The sequence below is a fragment of the Lampetra planeri genome, chromosome 18 (genome assembly GCF_965212315.1).
Source record: "Lampetra planeri chromosome 18, kcLamPlan1.2.h2, whole genome shotgun sequence".
Lineage (NCBI taxonomy): Eukaryota > Metazoa > Chordata > Hyperoartia > Petromyzontiformes > Petromyzontidae > Lampetra > Lampetra planeri.
Genome location: NC_136124.1, coordinates 8596537 through 8616183, shown reverse-complemented (window position 1 = coordinate 8616183; position 19647 = coordinate 8596537). Strand labels below are relative to the sequence as shown.

General features: G+C 48.7%; 1 protein-coding gene across 1 annotated transcript; it reads left to right on the top strand.

Annotated features, from left to right (window-relative positions):
• Positions 1-33: 33 nt before the first annotated feature.
• AIDA (axin interactor, dorsalization associated) lies at positions 34-18643 on the top strand. Its single transcript, XM_078602475.1, has 10 exons — positions 34-367; positions 4420-4489; positions 6689-6742; positions 7637-7691; positions 8093-8156; positions 11578-11696; positions 12195-12317; positions 14803-14925; positions 15954-16071; positions 16419-18643. Exons 1-10 carry the CDS (start codon positions 261-263, stop codon positions 16513-16515), a joined length of 930 nt encoding a protein of 309 aa, XP_078458601.1. The 5' UTR covers positions 34-260; the 3' UTR covers positions 16516-18643.
• The last annotated feature ends 1004 nt before the right edge of the window (positions 18644-19647 follow it).

The following is a 19647-nucleotide window of genomic DNA, read 5'->3' as shown; positions in this document are numbered from 1 at the left end:
GCGAGGATTCAAATCCTCCTTAAGACGCAAGCAGTGCTCGGAGTAACTCCGCCCGATGCAATCCGCTCTGCTCCACTCCGCACTGCTCTCCTCGGCCGAGCAGGCGTGGAACTCCACTCAGCCGGGCTCCTCCATCCATCCTCCTCGTTCTCCCCCATCCTCCTTGCTCCCACATCCCAGACCTCTTCGCTCGACCGAGGTCCTCCCGTCGCCCGATTCTCCTGTGCGCATCTCTGCAGCCCCCGTGGTGTCAAGTCAGGATGGGCGACATCGGAAAGCTGGTGTTGAAGTGGCATGGCAGCTTTGGAAAAGCAACGGATTTCGACTCGTGGGGCCAGCTGGTGGAGGCGGTGGACGAGTACATGATGTGAGTGCGGTGATGCTGTGCAGGTTGTGTGGATCTCGCTGGGCTCTGATGCCTATACACACACACACTGGGATGAGGTGTAGATGGATGTAGCCGTGTATGAGTGTGAGATGGGGGCATTGGTGTGTGTGAGTTATAGGGTGGGGAGTTCATTCATTTCTCGTTATCACAATGATGGCAGTGGTACGAAGTCAACATCGTTATCATCATCTCCAGTACTACATATATTTATGAAAATGCTTTGCTTGTATAATCGCCTCTGATGGAACATCTCGTATGCAGGGGTCCTTTGAGTCCAGTACAAGGAGCATAAATAGCCACGAAACTTAACATATTTGTCATGATAGGAAAATGATATAACAGGCGACGTCTTAAGGAATGGCCCTTCTTCATAGGACACGCATAGAGAGGTCAAGGAGATAGAGTGGAGAAGATTTCGAGTCTGCACTTTACATCAGAGTGCCCGATAAGAATAAAACATTTAAATTATTCCTGATCAACACTTGTAAGTTTCTATTGGAATAGTTACCTATTAAATTACAAGGTGACACTGCGTTTGTAGCGGTGCACAAGCACGAATAACACAAGTAATAATAACACCAAGAACACAATTAACTCCACACATTCAACATAAAAACTCAACACATACGTAGCATAGGTAATTGACTTTAAGTGCAGTTACTAGGGATTGTCTGTAGCAGTCATGTCAACAACAGTTAAAAGTAATTTACAGAAATACTTTGCATCCATCATCAGATGTAATCAGTCTGTTGACTATATGTATGATACATTTTGATTTAAAGCTTTCGTGACTGCAGGGATTCATATTCTTGGTTCTTACCAAGAATATATATGTATGATAATACATATAGTCAACATCATCATCATGGTCACAATCAAGTCATCCACAGCCATCAATGTCATAATCACACTTTGAAATCAACAGCAATGTGAATCAATATTAACAGCAATCATCATAGTTACAAAAAAATAGGCAATAATCACGAGCCAAAATCATCAGCAGAAATCTTCAACATCATCAACAATCAGTAATCCACCTGAAGACGGAAGCTTGTGTTGCCTCCAAAAAGTCGTGATTTTTATTTTACTTTTATTAATTTTAATTTAATTTTTTACCTACGTGACTTTACCAAAAAAACCTAAGAGTATGAATTCTCGCAGTCACGAAAGCTTCAAATCTAGAAGTAATAAGAAATCAAGCAGTCATCGACCTCATCATTATCATCAAAAGTTCAGCAATAGCAATCATCAACAGCATCATTGTGTCGATCATATTCACCATCCACTAGAATACATCGTGAACAGAAGTGTTTGTTTCTTAATAAAGGAACTGACCAAATACTGTGCCGCAATGCATGACCCCCCCCCCCCTAGATTCGTGTCTTGAGACTCGTTGAGACTCTCCATAGAAAAATACAGAGATACAGAATTATCCTGGCCACCAGGAGTCACAATCACAAAGTACAGACTCATCCTGTTCACTATTAATCACTATCACAAAATACAAAATCATCCTGTCCACTAGTAATCACCATCACAAAGTACAGCATCATCCTGTCCACTAGTAATCACCATCACAAAGTACAGAATCATCCTGTCCACTAGTAATCACCATCACAACGTACAGAATCATCCTGTCCACTAGTAATCACCATCACAACGTACAGCATCATCCTGTCCACTAGTAATCACCATCACAAAGTACAGCATCATCCTGTCCACTAGTAATCACCATCACAAAGTACAGAATCATCCTGTCCACAAGTAATCACCATCACATCGTACAGAATCATCCTGTCCACTAGTAATCACCATCACAAAGTACAGAATCTTCCTGTCCACTGGTAATCACCATCACAAAGTACAGAATCTTCCTGTCCACTGGTAATCACCATCACATCGTACAGAATCATCCTGTCCACTAGTAATCACCATCACATCGTACAGAATCATCCTGTCCACTAGTAATCACCATCACATCGTACAGAATCTTCCTGTCCACTAGTAATCACCATCACAAAGTACAGAATCTTCCTGTCCACTAGTAATCACCATCACAAAGTACAGAATCATCCTGTCCACTAGTAATCACCATCACAAAGTACAGAATCATCCTGTCCACTAGTAATCACCATCACAAAGTACAGAATCATCCTGTCCACTAGTAATCACCATCACAAAGTACAGAATCATTCTGTCCACTAGTAATCACCATCACAAAGTACAGAATCATCCTGTCCACTAGTAATCACCATCACAAAGTACAGAATCATCCTGTCCACTAGTAATCACCATCACAAAGTACAGAATCATCCTGTCCACTAGTAATCACCATCACATAGTACAGCATCATCCTGTCCACTAGTAATCACCATCACAAAGTACAGAATCATCCTGTCCACTAGTAATCACCATCACATAGTACAGAATCATCCTGTCCACTAGTAATCACCATCACAAAGTACAGAATCATCCTGTCCACTAGTAATCACCATCACATAGTACAGCATCATCCTGTCCACTAGTAATCACCATCACAAAGTACAGAATCATCCTGTCCACTAGTAATCACCATCACATAGTACAGAATCATCCTGTCCACTAGTAATCACCATCACAAAGTACAGAATCATCCTGTCCACTAGTAATCACCATCACATAGTACAGCATCATCCTGTCCACTAGTAATCACCATCACAAAGTACAGAATCATCCTGTCCACTAGTAATCACCATCACATAGTACAGCATCATCCTGTCCACTAGTAATCACCATCACATAGTACAGAATCATCCTGTCCACTAGTAATCACCATCACAAAGTACAGAATCATCCTGTCCACTAGTAATCACCATCACATAGTACAGAATCATCCTGTCCACTAGTAATCACCATCACATAGTACAGAATCATCCTGTCCACTAGTAATCACCATCACATAGTACAGCATCATCCTGTCCACTAGTAATCACCATCACAACGTACAGAATCATCCTGTCCACAAGTAAGCACCATCACAAAGTACAGAATCATCCTGTCCACTAGTAATCACCGTCACAAAGTACAGAATCATCCTGTCCACTAGTAATCACCATCACAACGTACAAAATCATCCTGTTCACGAGTAATCACCATCACAACGTACAAAATCATCCTGTTCACGAGTAATCACCATCACAACGTACAAAATCATCCTGTCCACTAGTAATCACCATCACAACGTACAGAATCATCATGTCCACTAGTAATCACCATCACAACGTACAGAATCATCCCTGTCCACTAGTAATCACCATCACAAAGTACAGAATCGTCCTGTCCACTAGTAATCACCATCACAACGTACAGAATCATCCTGTCCACTAGTAATCACCATCACAAAGTACAGAATCATCCTGTCCACTAGTAATCACCATCACAAAGTACAGAATCATCCTGTCCACTAGTAATCACCACCACAAAGTACAGAATCATCCTGTCCACGAGTAATCACCATCACAACGTACAGAATCATCCTGTCCACAAGTAATCACCATCACAAAGTACAGAATCATCTTGTCCACGAGTAATCACCATCACAAAGTACAGAATCTTCCTGTCCACAAGTAATCACCATCACAAAGTACAGAATCATCCTGTCCACGAGTAATCACCATCACAAAGTACAGAATCTTCCTGTCCACAAGTAATCATCCATCACTAAATAACTCAAACATCAGTAATCATTCGCACGTGAAAAATATTCCTACAGCACAACCCACTTTTCAAGTTGAGTGATAAACCGTGATTTGCATATACAAATATAACTTCCTGGATAACCACAATTTGATTGAACATAACTCATTTCAAATAACTCCCAACCTGTTTCATTAAAAATCGATTTCCATTCCCATCATCGTCGTCATTATCATCATCAGTGGTGATGTGTTGTGCATTGTGTTGTTGATCCTCTACTCGATAGGAGGTTTGTGATGCAGCGACTGCAGGGACTGATGCCATTGCTTCCCGTGTTGACTATCTGGTGCTTGCAGCCTTGCCAGGCAGCTTCTCAAAGAGGCACAGTCACCGCCAAACTGCTCGGGATTCACTGAAGACCAGAAGGTATGCGGATTCTCAACTGCAGGATGGGTTTTCAGCATCTGGATTCCTACGTTCCGTCTCATTTGTATTGATTGGTCACACGTTCTTCGCGAGGTGTTTTGTCCGTCTTGCATATTGTCTCATTTCTATTGTGCGTTTCATTTTGTATAAATCAAGCTGTCTCCACAAGTTTGAAGGCCTACTGCATGAGCACGTAATGTGTGTGCGTGTGATCGATCATACTTTACCACACAGATCATGGGGGGGGGGGGGGTGGTGAAGGCAGGGAATATAGACGTGGGAACTTAGAAGAACCATATAACAAATTTATTTAGCTGCACTGCCCTCTGCTGACCAGCACGCAGTGCAACTCTGCAACCGCCTATCACATCCTGTTCATGCACGGCGGTCACTCAGTCAAGAGCTCTCCAAGCTCAAGCCTGCTGAGCTTAAGATCGGGTGCATTCTGGGCAATTTGGTCACTGGCTGTAGTTGGAAGCTTTCTGTGGATACAATTTACTAAACACAGATGCCTGTGTAGGGCGCTGCCCTTTCATTGGTTTCAGAACAGTTGCCGATTGCTGTAAGATGCCCCTGATCGGAGCCGTCCCTAGGGTACGGCGAATCTAGGCGACCGCCCCGGTGTAACAGGCCGGAGTATACCCACAGGCCGTAGTATACCCGGGGTTAAAACGGCCCTGGCTAGATTATACCCGGGTATATTATTGCCTAGGCCAATTTATACTCTGGGGTATATTATGGCCTAGGCCAAATTATGCCCCTCTAGGCCAAATCATATCCCCATGATAGTAATAGTGTTGAGCGATATACACGTGAATTACTAAATTTTTCCAACATTTTATTTAAAACTGTAAACACATAGACTTTGATTGCTTCAACCATAAAAACTTTAATATTACCCCTACCCCATTAAAATGCTTCAATTGATCAAATTGAGATTCTTGCTTCCATTTATATGCTTTTTAGATATCGATTGAAGTTCTTTGTCGGCTGTTCTCTGTATGGATAATTGCCTTTGAACTTTCACATGGGGCATGTTCTGGCCTGGAGGGGTATGGTCTGGCCCAGTCTAGTTTAAACCCCCGGGGGGTATAGTTTAGCCGAGGATACTTTATCCCCCCGGGTATACTCTGGCCTGGGCCAAACTATACCCGGGTTTAATCGGGGCAGGGGTTATTTTAGCCTGTTACACCGGGCTCCGTGATTTGGGGGACCCCGCGTTTCGACGTTACGGTGCCAGAAGTAATACTTCAGCTTTTGTTTGAAGGCGTCGGGGGGCCCACACGGTGGGATTTGCTCCGGGCCCCGCTCCCCCCTCTAGATGGCCCTGCCCCCGAGGAAAGGGTAGATTTATTTATTAATCACTCGAGTCACACAGACCTTTGTGGGCAGTGTACTTTTATGCCCCCACGTTTATGCTTCCCACTTTCACCAACCTGCACTGACCAGCGTCAGTGCAAGTTGATCAAATAGCCCCTACGACGGCATAAGGAGGCCCTCATCCAGCAGTGGATTGACCAAAGGCTGATCTGTATGTGACAGACCAAACCGCCGGGTTCGCAACACCAAAAGGCCGAGGTCCCTGCGGCAAAGCGTAAAGCCAACGAAGGGGGCTTAAAACTGAATTATTTCCTGGACAGACCACCGACAGAGCTCAGCAGGCCTCCAAAACAAGCTTGGCAGAGGCACCGCTCGTTAATAAACATGGGTGTGCACCAAGCGGAGTTGGCCGCTCTGCAAGGGGCACTTGTGGGCCAGTGACTGATTGCATAAAACACCTGGAGTGACGTTGTTTGTGCTTAAAGCGTACTGCTTTACATGAGAAACGAAGGGAACAATTGGCTTGAGGTTTCTATGACACTGTTAACTGTTTATATTCTCTGTGCCAATGGTGATATATTGTTTAACAGGGCATCTAGTCTGTTGTAGTCTTTGTATGAAGTTGTTTTTTCGGGGGACTTGCATCACAAGGCTTGCATTGTATGTTGGGTGGTATCCACTCTTATGTGTATTTTCTCCTGGTGCTCTGGTTTTGTCCCACTAAATGAACACTCATTCATACTATTAAATTGGTTCTCAAGGTTAAAACAAGACCCTCTTGCAAAAGAGCCTTGAGACTCGACGAAACTTTCCTAGGTAAGTATTTGACAATTATTATGATTCCTGTTCATCTGGAATCGTGTTTTTAATTTTCTTCAGAAAATCCTGGGGAAGATTGCCGCCTGCCTGGAGGTGCGGAGTCAGTCTCTGCAGGTACTGTACCCTACCCCGTACTTCTCATACTCTACCCTGTACTTCTTATACCCTACCCTGTACTTCTCATACTCTACCCTGTACTTCTGTACTCTACCCTGTACTTCTGTACCCTACCCTGTACTTCTGTACCCTACCCTGTACTTCTGTACCCTACCCTGTACTTCTGTACCCTACCCTGTACTTCTGTACCCTACCCTGTACTTCTGTACCCTACCCTGTACTTCTGTACCCTACCCTGTACTTCTGTACCCTACCCTGTACTTCTGTACCCTACCCTGTACTTCTGTACCCGACCCTGTACTACTCTACCCTACCCTGTACTTCTGTACCCTACCCTGTACTTCTGTACCCTACCCTGTACTTCTGTACCGTACCCTGTACTTCTTTACCATACCCTGTACTTCTCATACTCTACCCTGTACTTTTGTACCCTACCCTGTACTTCTTATACTTTACCCTGTACTTCTGTGCTCTGCCCTGTACTTCTTATACCCTACCCTGTACTTCTTATATTCTACCTTGTACTTCTGTGCCCTACCCTGTACTTCTATACCCTACCCTGTACTTTTATACTCTACCCTGTACTTCTATACCCTACCCTGTACTTCTGTACTAGACCCTGTACTTCTATACTCTACGCTGTACTCTATACGAGTCCATAATCCTGCAGTAAGTTTATGACGACACAAACCATTCTGTTTCTACTTAAAGTGTCTCACTGCATTGTATTGTTTGCGCTGAAAATGTAAACCGTGAAAAAGAATATATGTACAATGTGTAAACGACTATGATTTAATGTAAAATACATGTATTATTATTGTTATTTATTATGCCAAGATACTTTTCTTTGGTATACAAATAACTTATATATATATTGTTGTACTCTTTTAGACCACACAATCAAATGAAGAATTTCCACTCGAAGATTTGAAGCAACTGGAACCAGGCGAGTGCTGTTTATTCCCCTTTTGGCCACGGTGCATTTTATTCTCACAGGATACTACATTAATGATATTTATCCAGCAATGGATTGGTCATCGCTGATAATCATATATGGAACTGTGCCAGATGGGGGTTGTTTGCCATACTTCACCACACTGGGTAGTGCGGGTAGTGAATGGGGAGACCAGGACCAGTTCAGATATCACTAACAGCTGGCGTTATCCCTGGCTGGGAAGCAGACTCAGATCTCCGGGTTCATAGTGCAATGCACTCGTCACTGTTTCCCTGTATCTAAGTCATAACTTGAAATGACAGTGTTCATAGCAACACAGTCACGCCACTGTGATATGAATGAACCCTCCTTTTCAAGTTACATTCATTACTTTTTTTTATCTCTTTTCACAGTAATAAAGAACATTCTCACGTACAACAAAGAATTCCCATTTGATGTTCAGCCCCTGCCCCAAAGGTAACGAGCCGTGCCGTTCTGGGCGCGTCGACGTCCCACACCTGTTTTTTCGATTTAAAGCTTTCGTGACTGCAGGGATTCATCTTCTTGGTTCTTTCGGTAAAGTCACGTAGAAGGGAAATAATAAAATAATACAAATAAAACTGAATAAAATACAATTCTCACGACGTTTCGGCCACAACGCAAGCAGCCGTCCTCAGGTGAAGAACAGGTCTGTCGGAAAGTGGTGAAGTATGGTCTGAATGACGCTGTCTTTCCGACAGACCTGTTCTTCACCTGAGGACGGCTGCTTGCGTTGTGGCCAAAACGTCGTGAGAATTATTTAATGATGTACATTTTTTATTATTTAATTATTTCCCTTCTACCAAGAAGATGAGTCCCACACCTGCTGAGGATGCGTCACAATTTCACGGCTCGACAGAAATTATTTGCGGGGACACGCTCGCTAGACGACCGAGCGACTGAACGGAGGGGGGGCCACGAGCCGGCCGGCCGGCCTACGGACTGGCTGGCATGCCCTGCGCCGCATCCGTGTTGTGACGGTGCCCCGTCGCCGGCGTGCTCCGGATGGTCGCTGCCTTTTGTGTGCGAGGGGACCCCGGGGAGCACGGTGCCCACACCCAATCCTGCGCGGGCCGGGCGAGGCCGTCTGGCCACCGTTTTTGTTTGTAGCACTTCCTGTTTTCAGCCTGCTCCTTTCCTGTGATGTTTTTCCCTCTGTGTCTGGCTCGTAATTTTATGCGGGTGCCCTGCAGTGGGCTGCGAAGCCACGCTGGTGAGCGAGAGTAAGTTGTGGTGAAACGCAACCTTCCGGCAGTGTGGCAGCAGTTGTCCCTGCAGTGGGGCCATTTGCTCGATACGGCCTATAACACTTTTATTACTATTATAATTTTTTCCCACTGCTGAATGAAGGCCTCTACACAATGTCAGTGGTTGGGGTTTAGTATGATAATACTACACCATGCTGGTCAGTGCGGGTCGTTTAAAGTGCACAGGGCCCAAGTCCGGTTCAGAAATCATTTGCTACTGGCATCAGCCTTGGCCAGAAATTTAACTTAGGTCGATGGGTTCATAGCGCATTGACCAAATGAGCTCGATATATAATGCTTTTTTGATTCATATGCTGTCCAAACAAACAGTGGGGGTGGCGGTGCGCGCATTGCGGAGATATGCAGTGGGGGACTGCTGTGCAGAGGTACGAACTAGACAACGGTGACGATACGATGCAAATTAACACGCTTCGTAGAGAAGGGAGAGTCAAACGAGTCATCTCTGTTCATGACGGAGATGTAGAGCCATTCGTCTTTGTTCGTGGTTGTACAACACTGCCAATACAATCACAATTTTTTTTTTATTCAGATTTACGTAAGAGTTTGAAATAGTTTTATGGGTGTGTTTGACGCAGATTTGAAAAAATAAACTGCGCGTATGTATGTTGAACTTCTTTCACATCGTACGTAGCCAATCGTCATAATCGGAGGTGCGGATGCAAGCTCATGAAGAAAATCAATTTCTCATGCAATGCAGCAACTCGCTGATTTGAATTTGTTCACCATGTGGAGTGGCCTAGCACGATTGGCATCGGCCCTGCTGCAAGGAATTAAATTGGGCCCCTTGCATAATTTATAATTCCCCTACCTTCCCTATTAGTAGCCCGGTAACCGGGGCCTTCTTCTGGTAACCGGGCCTTCTTCTGCTACCTGGGCCTTCTTCTGGTATCGGGGCCCTCTTGCGGTACCTGGGCCTTCTTCTAGTATCCTGGGCCCTCTTGCGGTACCTGGGCCTTCTTCTAGTATCCTGGGCCCTCTTGTGGTACCTGAGCCTTCTTCTAGTATCCTGGGCCCTCTTGTGGTACCTGGGCCTTCTTCTAGTATCCTGGGCCCTCTTGCGGTACCTGAGCCTTCTTCTAGTATCCTGGGCCCTCTTGTGGTACGTGGGCCTTCTTCTAGTATCCTGGGCCCTCTTGCGGTACCTGAGCCTTCTTCTAGTATCCTGGGCCCTCTTGCGGTACCTGAGCCTTCTTCTAGTATCCTGGGCCCTCTTGTGGTACCTGGGCCTTCTTCTAGTATCCTGGGCCCTCTTGCGGTACCTGGGCCTTCTTCTAGTATCCTGGGCCCTCTTGCGGTACCTGGGCCTTCTTCTAGTATCCTGTGCCCTCTTGTGGTACCTGAGCCTTCTTCTAGTATCCTGGGCCCTCTTGTGGTACCTGGGCCTTATTCTAGTATCCTGGGCCCTCTTGCAGTACCTGAGCCTTCTTCTAGTATCCTGTGCCCTCTTGCGGTACCTGAGCCTTCTTCTAGTATCCTGGGCCCTCTTGCGGTACCTGAGCCTTCTTCTAGTATCCTGGGCCCTCTTGCGGTACCTGGGCCTTCTTCTAGTATCCTGGGCCCTCTTGCGGTACCTGGGCCTTCTTCTAGTATCCTGGGCCCTCTTGCGGTACCTGGGCCTTCTTCTAGTATCCTGGGCCCTCTTGTGGTACCTGGGCCTTCTTCTAGTATCCTGGGCCCTCTTGCGGTACCTGAGCCTTCTTCTAGTATCCTGGGCCCTCTTGCGGTACCTGGGCCTTCTTCTAGTATCCTGGGCCCTCTTGCGGTACCTGAGCCTTCTTCTAGTATCCTGGGCCCTCTTGTGGTACCTGGGCCTTCTTCTAGTATCCTGGGCCTTCTTGCGGTACCTGAGCCTTCTTCTAGTATCCTGGGCCCTCTTGTGGTACCTGGGCCTTCTTCTAGTATCCTGGGCCCTCTTGTGGTACCTGAGCCTTCTTCTAGTATCCTGGGCCCTCTTGTGGTACCTGGGCCTTCTTCTAGTATCCTGGGCCCTCTTGCGGTACCTGAGCCTTCTTCTAGTATCCTGGGCCCTCTTGCGGTACCTGAGCCTTCTTCTAGTATCCTGGGCCCTCTTGCGGTACCTGAGCCTTCTTCTAGTATCCTGGGCCCTCTTGCGGCACCTGGGCCTTCTTCTAGTATCCTGGGCCCTCTTGCGGTACCTGGGCCTTCTTCTAGTATCCTGGGCCCTCTTGTGGTACCTGAGCCTTCTTCTAGTATCCTGGGCCCTCTTGCGGTACCTGGACCTTCTTCTAGTATCCTGGGCCCTCTTGCGGTACCTGAGCCTTCTTCTAGTATCCTGGGCCCTCTTGCGGTACCTGGGCCTTCTTCTAGTATCCTGGGCCCTCTTGCGGTACCTGGGCCTTCTTCTAGTATACTGGGCCCTCTTGCGGTACCTGGGACTTCTTCTGGCCTGTCGTGGGCCCTCTTGTGGTACCTGGGCCTTCTTCTGGCCTGTCGTGGGCCCCGGTGCAATTGCACCACCTGCGCATCCGATATCTGCGCCATCGGTCTTGTGCACACGCCCATCACCACTGAGTTATGGGGTGGGCTCCAGCAGGTGTAGCGAATGCGATGTCTCTCACTCCACCCTGCAGGAGGCTCCTGGCTCCTGGTGAGGAACAGAGTCTCGATGTGGGCGAGGAGGAGGAGGAGGACGGCGCGGTGGGGGCAGCTGGCGGCGTCACCTCCCACGTCTTCAACGCCCGTCCGTCCGGTAATGGCACGTGCGACGACGGGCTTGTTGAGGCATAGCAAGCGCGCTTTCGCATCATCATCATCATCATTGTCTTTGTCATCATCATTATCGCCGTTAAACCCGTCTTCTGTTGCTCATCATTGATAGTAGATCAGGAGTATAGAATCTTTTCCTCACCGAGGATCGAGTCGAACGTTGGCATGTCGTTGGCGGCCCACGCTTTACGACACCACTCTACCGATTATCGGTTCCATTACTCGACGAATTAGATAATGCGAAAACGGTTATAATAAAAACCATGACCTCTTTTTGCGACCTGTGCTGCTAGATGGGAGGTGATGGGCCAGACTTGGTGACGTCATCGGCACCGTCAGCCGCGTCACGCTGGACATGCGGGGGGGGGGGGCAGGATGCGGGGTCTGCTGCTGTTTTGAAAGCATCCTGAAGAATTGAGCACGGAAAATCTTTGGATTGCTCTGGAGAGCACCCCTAACACTGATGCCCTCCGCTCCACAGGCACGCTGCTGCCCCGCCTGCCCTCTGAGCCCGGCATGACCCTGCTGACGATCCGCATCGACAAGATCGGCCTGAAGGACGCAGGCCAGTGCATCGACCCGTACATCACCGTGAGCGTCAAAGGTACCAGCGTCCCACACGGTAGCTCCCTCACTTCACTTTGGCCGTACCGGTTGGCATGGGTTGGTGAAGGGGAAAATAAAGAAACGGTTCGGATATCACTGGCCACTCATGTTCGCCATGATGAGGAATTAAACTCGGGTTACAGGGTTTATCCTGCAGTGCGCCAACTACTGCGCCACCGCTCCTCACACGTAAACTATATTACAAAATGCAAAGTCATTTCCTCGTCAAATGAGCATCAAAAGGGGTGCTCATCGCCTGTTGACGGGGCCAGTGATGGAAATGTTTCATTCATAAAACAGGGGAGAATCTACCTGTAGAATAACCACTGTTGATTGCTCAACAAAGTGGTAAATATTTTAATGACCTCAGAGTGATGATGGGCCCGAGTCAATCCCCAAACATTTTTTCAACTCGCAACTTTCCGAATGCGAGCCGCTCGCTCTACCACTGAGCCACCTTGGCGGGGTTTAGATGCAATCCACATTCACCTAATATACGTGAATTATTACCCATGCAATTATATGCGAGCATCTTCCTCTTGAGTTCAAGAACTGATATTAATGTGTCGTTGCACTCCGAATGTATACTTGTTTAAGGCATTAGCAGAGGAAGGCTTCACTCGGCAGCAAGTATAAACTGTTTGGCTATGACATCACACATTCTTCAACGCGGCCACAAATGTGTGAAGGGGCGTTCTACATTCCTTGTTGCATTTGTATATTTTGCTTGGAAAAGCGAAGCTTCGTCTGAAGGAAGCCTGCGTACTTTAATACGTTTTCTTATTCCGCCCGCCGTTGCCCGCGCATTGTTTATTTCTCTAAAACTCTTCCAGTACGATGTCACTCCGCATGTAAGAAGTGTGCGCTGCACGACAGTTGAACGTCTTATCATATCCGCAAGCTCTCCATGCGAACACCTCGCAGATTCATCCGCCTGTGCGTGCGTGCAAGCCCTGTAGCGTCGGGGAGCTGAAGGGGGCAGAGTCCACCTCTGTTGAGGGCTTAGCCCCCCTTATAAATGATCAAGTCAAGAAATATAATCCACTGCTGGATTCTATTTTTTCCGCCTAAGGACGACCGCTGGTGTTGCGATCGAAACGTCGTGATCTATTTTATTTGATACCTACGTGACTTGACTGAAAGAACCAAACAGTATGGATTCCTGCAGTCACGAAAGCTTCAAATCAAGAAAGAAATAGAATGTTTAACACAGGTGGCGTTTTTTTCCTTTAGAGTTCTCCAGTTCGGCGGGCACCCAGAGTCACGAATAAAACGTTGCCGTGGCCGTCCACGTCGGCTCCAACCATTGTGATGATGGCTCACACAACAACAATAAAGTTCCCCCATATAGCCTTCAGCAGACTTTTGGGGCAAGTGCTGTTAGCAAGCACCTATGAAGGCCAGCACGGCACACACTGACTCATCTGCCATGGTGTCCTGTTCATGATCAAGCTTCGCGAGATGATAGACAAATTGCCTGCGATAGTTGGTGGAGGCCGGACAAAACGTTTGTCGTACATACATGGGGTGAGGGCTACGGCAGAACGCCAGGCAGGCACAACCATGTCGTACCGTTACGCGTTCCGTTTTAAGTGTTTCACGAAGTTTGTTTAACGTTGGCCGTGTCGTGCTCCCTCCTGAGTTATGTATGCCTCCTCCTTTTAAGGGTAAGTATCTTTTAGCTCGTCGACCGATTGCTTTTCAGCGCAATGTTATCCTTTAGTACAGTGGTTCTCAACCTTTTATGGCTACTGTAGTTTTTTTTAGCTACTGCACGGTTGAATTTTATTTCAACTGAGCAGCCGCTTGCCTGAGCCAACATGGTTCTGAGAAATGAATGTACGAATAATGAACATCAACATTGTAACCGATTGTCCATTTTGTGAGGTATTCTAACTAAATTTCGATTTAAAGCTTTCGTGACTGCAGGGATTCATCCTCTTGGTTCTTTCGGTAAAGTCACGTATAAGGGAAATAATAAAAGAATACAAATTTAAATAATGGAATAATTATTTCATTATTTCCCTTCTACGTGACTTTACCGAAAGAACCAAGAAGGGATATTCTAACTAGCTGCTAGTAACTGCAAGCGAATAAAAAATGTCAGCGGACACTCTGCACGCGTGACGTCATTTGTTTACGCGCGTGACGTCATTTGTTTACGCTAGCTGGTTACTCTTGGAAACCCCATTGTTTACGATCAATGAGTTGAGAAAGGTCTTTTACATAGTTCTGGGGTTACCATACGGATTAGAATGTTATCGTAGCCATTTTATATTCGCAGATTTGTACACGATTATTCCCCAATGACTCACGGATGATATAGTTTTACACATTTATAAATCACCTCACATGCCCCCTGGTACATTGCCACACACCCCCAGGGGTCCGCGTACCCCCGGTTGAGAACCACTGCTTGAGAAGGTCACGCCGCGGGCCCCGGGACATGCTCGCCGACCGTGCCCGGCCTCTCTCGCCCGCAGACGCGAGCGCCGTGGAGCTGAGCCCCGTGCAGGACACGCCGGTGGCCTCCAGGAAGGAGGACACCTTCGTCCACTTTGGCACGGACGTCGAGATTCAGAAGCACGTGGAGCAGCTGCCCAAGGGTGACGCTCGCACCGCTCCGCAAGCGGTTCAACGTCAAACGACCAGCGGGGTGTAAATTCCACATTCCTATGGTGGGGGGGGCGAGTCTCTCCATTGAGCAACCACTGTTGACTTTCCCACAAAGTGGTACGAATTTTATCGACCTCGGAGGGATGATGAGTCAACCCCCAGCCAGGATTTGAACTTGTATCTTTCAAATTGCGAACCGCTCACTCTACCAATGAGGCACCCGGCTGGTTAAGGTGCAATAATTAATAATTTAGCATATTTGGTATTCCCACCATTCTTATAGTGCAAGGCATTACCAAGGCGCTGCTGGGGTCATAGACACAGTCTGGAGTAGTCTGGCAATAGGAGCCATGTTGCTTTCGGTAATGCCCAGAGGACATACAAACGGAGACGGAGTGATGGAGTCGGCACCTCGTGTGCACGCGCTGGGTGGATTGTCACATCACATGACAGCGAGATAGCGACGGCTTGGGCAGGCCTTCATCCAGCAGTGGATTGACCATGGCTGATGATTATAGATCCTTAAACAACACACAACTAAGTTGGTGTTGTGATCAGCAAAGAAGATGCTCGTAATGTTGTCACCTACGACAACGTGACCACAGCAAATGAAACGTAAACAGAGAGCTGAACATTGGGCGGTGGCGAGATGTTATCTCCATTGCCTGGCAAACAGGAAGGTTGTGGGTTCGATCCCGGACCCTGGCGATGCCTGTTTTTTTATTGGGAATTTGTGTTCTCCCGTCCCCGTAGTGGTCGCGTTGCTTTTTCTCCGGAACCTCCGGGTTTGCCCTCCCCATTTATAAATACGCGTTTAGATCATTTGGCTGCTGCTATAAATGCCCACGTGTGATGATGATATCAGCCACTTGGATGAGCTATCATCAAATGTGGATAGGTCACCTCTCAATAAGAGCCCATAGCTCAGTGGGCATTGCCTGGTTGTAAAAAATAAATAAAAAGTTTCGTCTTTACCAGTTCCTATCAACCTCCCCACCGACATTCTTCTGCGTGACAGGCGCTGCCATCTTCTTTGAGTTCAAGCACTACAAGCCGAAGAAGCACTTCACCAGCACCAAGTGCTTCGCCTTCATGGAAATGGACGAGATCAAGCCGGGCCCTGTCGTCATCGAGCTGTGAGTGCCGGGCTCGCCGTCCACGCAAACCGCTCAGGCGTTAAGAGAGGCCTTTGCGTTCCATGTTGTGCGTCAGTGTGTTGTGTGCTATTTATGTCGTGTTGTGTATTCGTGTGTTGTGTGTATGTAAGGTATGTTTTATGTTGTGTATGAACCACTCTGCACAGAAACAGGCTGCGTATTTATTCCATCAGTGATAGGCAGAGGAACAAAGAAAGGCATTGAACCTCGACTTGAACATGGGTAGGTAGTCGACGGCACAGATGGCTGGGGGAAGGGAGTTCCTGAGTGCGGGGGCAGCAGTAGAGGGCGCACATCGTAATGTTGTTTGCGATGTTTGTCTCCAGGTACAAAAAACCAACGGACTTCAAGAGGAGGAAGCTCACCCTTCTGACCAAGAAGCCTCTCTACCTTCACCTGCACCAAACGCTGCACAAGGACTGACGCGCCACGGCCTTGCCCCTCGCTGCCGCAACCCTGAACGCAGAGTGCCGGTATCCTTGGCCCTCCGGGTCTTGGCGAGCGATCTGCTTCCCGGTGCCGCGTGCGTGCCGGCGCGGTGGCGAGGCGTTGGGGCCCCGAGCCCGACACCGTCCCCTTCTGAGAACGCCGGCCGCTGATTTTTAACTTGGCACTGAAAAAAACTAAAAAGTCTGCCTTTGACGGTGGCAGCGGCAGCAGCACAAAGTGACAGTGCCAGATGGCGCCATAAAACAAGCACCAGTACTGAGTTCATACCTATGTTTCCACTGCATAACCGAGCGGCGCTGGGGCCGTGCCGAACCGGCCGGGCGCCAGGGGCTCAGGAGGCGTGAGGATGTTGCTCACCGCAGATCCCGCGGTGTGCTGCCGCTCGCGTCGTCGTACCACGCGATGGACGAGGATGAGGGAAACGATTAACCCCGCCCCTGGCCCTGTTCGGCCCCCAGCAGGATTCAAATGCCCTGCGAGGCCGGCGAATCGCAGTTTGGTTCCAGCTCGGCTCGGCAAATAGCCAGTGAAAAACCACCCACACCGTGGCAGCCCCACGCTGGCACGGCTAGGATTGTGCCGGTGGCAGGGCAGGTTTGGGCCCTGGCGCTAGATTCAAGAACTTAAGTCATTCCGCAGCAAAGCCTTTTGCCACAGCACTGAGTCGCTATTTATGTACAGTTGCATTGCAGCTAAGTGAGTAATACTGTGACGGAAGAGTGTGTTTCTTACCTTTTATACATTCTGTGTTATTAACAATGCAAATGCACAATAGCCAATCACTAAATGCACTCTGGCGTAGCACGAGAGTGTCCGCGTGTGAGCGACTGTAACTATAGTGGCTTGTAGTTACGGAGTGCCATTTACCGTTTATATTCCCGCCCCGTGTGTCCGAGTTGTGAACTTCTCACGTGGAGGTGGGAGAAAGTTAGGCAACGTGGTATTTATCCAAGTCGCTATTTATTATTTGCAAAACAAATCGTTTAACAAATAATATTGAATGTCAAGCTAATTTAAGTCGCCTAATAATTTCGCTTTCCCCTTTCGGCGTCTCGCGAGACGGCAGTAGCAATCCTCCGCCAGGTACTGCGCAAGGATGCAGCGCTCGCACGCCTGCACGGTGGCGGGGTGTGCGTGCACGCCAGGGTGTGCGTATGCCAGGGTGTGCGTATGCCAGGGTGTGTGTACGCCAAGTAGGGGGTACAGCTGGTGCATCTGCCAGTCATCTCAATCTGCCAACCCATGGCACCGAGGCCTATCCCGAGACCTTCTGTCAGCGAGCCTTCGACACTTCACGTGGCCTCAAAGTGGTGACGTCACCGTCACTTAGTGACGAATGGCGGGTTTTGGTGTGGGTGTGTGTGCACACGGGCTATGTGTGTGTGCGTGCGGGGCACGTGTGTACACACAGGCTATGTGTGTGCACGACAGAACACCCAGTGAGACGGCCAGGAGAGCGCTCACTGCCTACGGCTCCTGCTTGCGTAGTTGTCACGCCGTCTCAGGCCGGCGTCGTGCGCTCCTCTGGCTGGTTTGCTGTTCTCTGTGCGCTGCAGACAGCCCGGGAGTTTCCGTACCGCGCCGTGTAGGGTGAGAGCTGCGTGGCACGGCTCCCTCGGCCATTCAAGGCGGCAGTAGGCGACGATGGCTATTCCGTACTGACGAGTCCTCGCAAGGACGGAAACGGTACGGAGCTGCTTCGTTGTCATGTTTCCGCCTAAAACGAAGCCCGAAACTTTCAGCTCTTTTGAGCACGTGGCTGCCGCAACTTGCGTGCAGAATATTTGGACAGCATCTTGCCATGCAAAGCATGTTGGGACTTCTCGTCGTGCTTATGGTGTCTCAAACACCTTTTTATGTTTATTATTATACCATTATCATCATCACCACCACTTGCAAGATGTCCAGCCAGCGTGGAAGAGTAGGCCAAACACCCTCCTGGATGGGGCTCTCCAGAGCTCCCTCCAGTGGAGGCCCCTCCGCCAGTAGTTGCGTGAGCGCTCCTGCAGGGCTGTCCCCGTTATACTGGTAGGAACCTCCTGGTTACACCAGCCCACAGGGGATTATTGTGTCCGTCCGTCGTGCATCCAAAAATGGGAGGGGTGGGGCTGGGTGGAGAGAGGAGGGGCTGGGTGGGGAGGGTGGGGAGAGGCTGGGTGGGGAGGGTGGGGAGTGGTTGGGTGGGGAGGGTGGGGCTGGGTGGGGGGTGGGAGGGGTGGGGCTGGGTGGGGAGGGGCTGGTCACCCCGTGGTGCCCTTATAAAACTCAACGTTTAACCTACTCACGCCGGCTTGTGCCCGCCCTCACAGTCGGGCATATTTGCGGAATACACCACGCCGCCGTTGACCCTGGCCATTGACCGAGCAACCCAACGTTCCTACCAGCTCCCTCCGCAGGAATGTATTCTCTGATCTACTACTACTGCTGTTGTTATGAGGAGCGTGGTGTTCACGCTTGTGCTAGAACCTCGTTGCGTGGCCTGGGGGTCCCTGCAGGCGCCGTTCCTCTATCCAGGTGCTCCGGGCTCCGTGTGTGGGCTCGCCCCTAGCAAGGAGAGACGCTCTCGGCGTCTTAACGTCACCAACGGAGACGAGTAAACATTTGCACATTTTATTGCCACTAAAATAGTGTTGCCACTAACCGTAACTGTTTTAACTGTTCTTGTGCAAGTAAAACCTTCCTTTCCGGGGCGTGCCATTATAACTTTATTGTGTTATTTTACTCCTTTTTATGGGTGCGTATGGATGTGTAACATTTTTTTACCTGGAGAGAAAACGAACGCATCCCAGGGGCCAGGTTCCGCGCTTGTGTACGATGGTAGCTCTCCGCTTCCGACGCAAATCGGTGGTTTGTAAAGATTCAGGATCGCGATTACATTCTACGATGAGTTGTCCGCACGGCCGTGGCGAGTGGCCCGCGGGAGGATTTGAGCGCCGTGTTCGTTGAGTCAGCGATGTTATTGGTGGACCCTGGCCCACGACGGCCAACAGCCGCTGCTCTTAGGCCTGGAGGCACCACGTGAAACCCCGTCAACACATGCAACGGCTGCAGACACACGCCTTTCGACTGCACGCGTTAGTAGCTGGAAGAATCGATATCAAATAT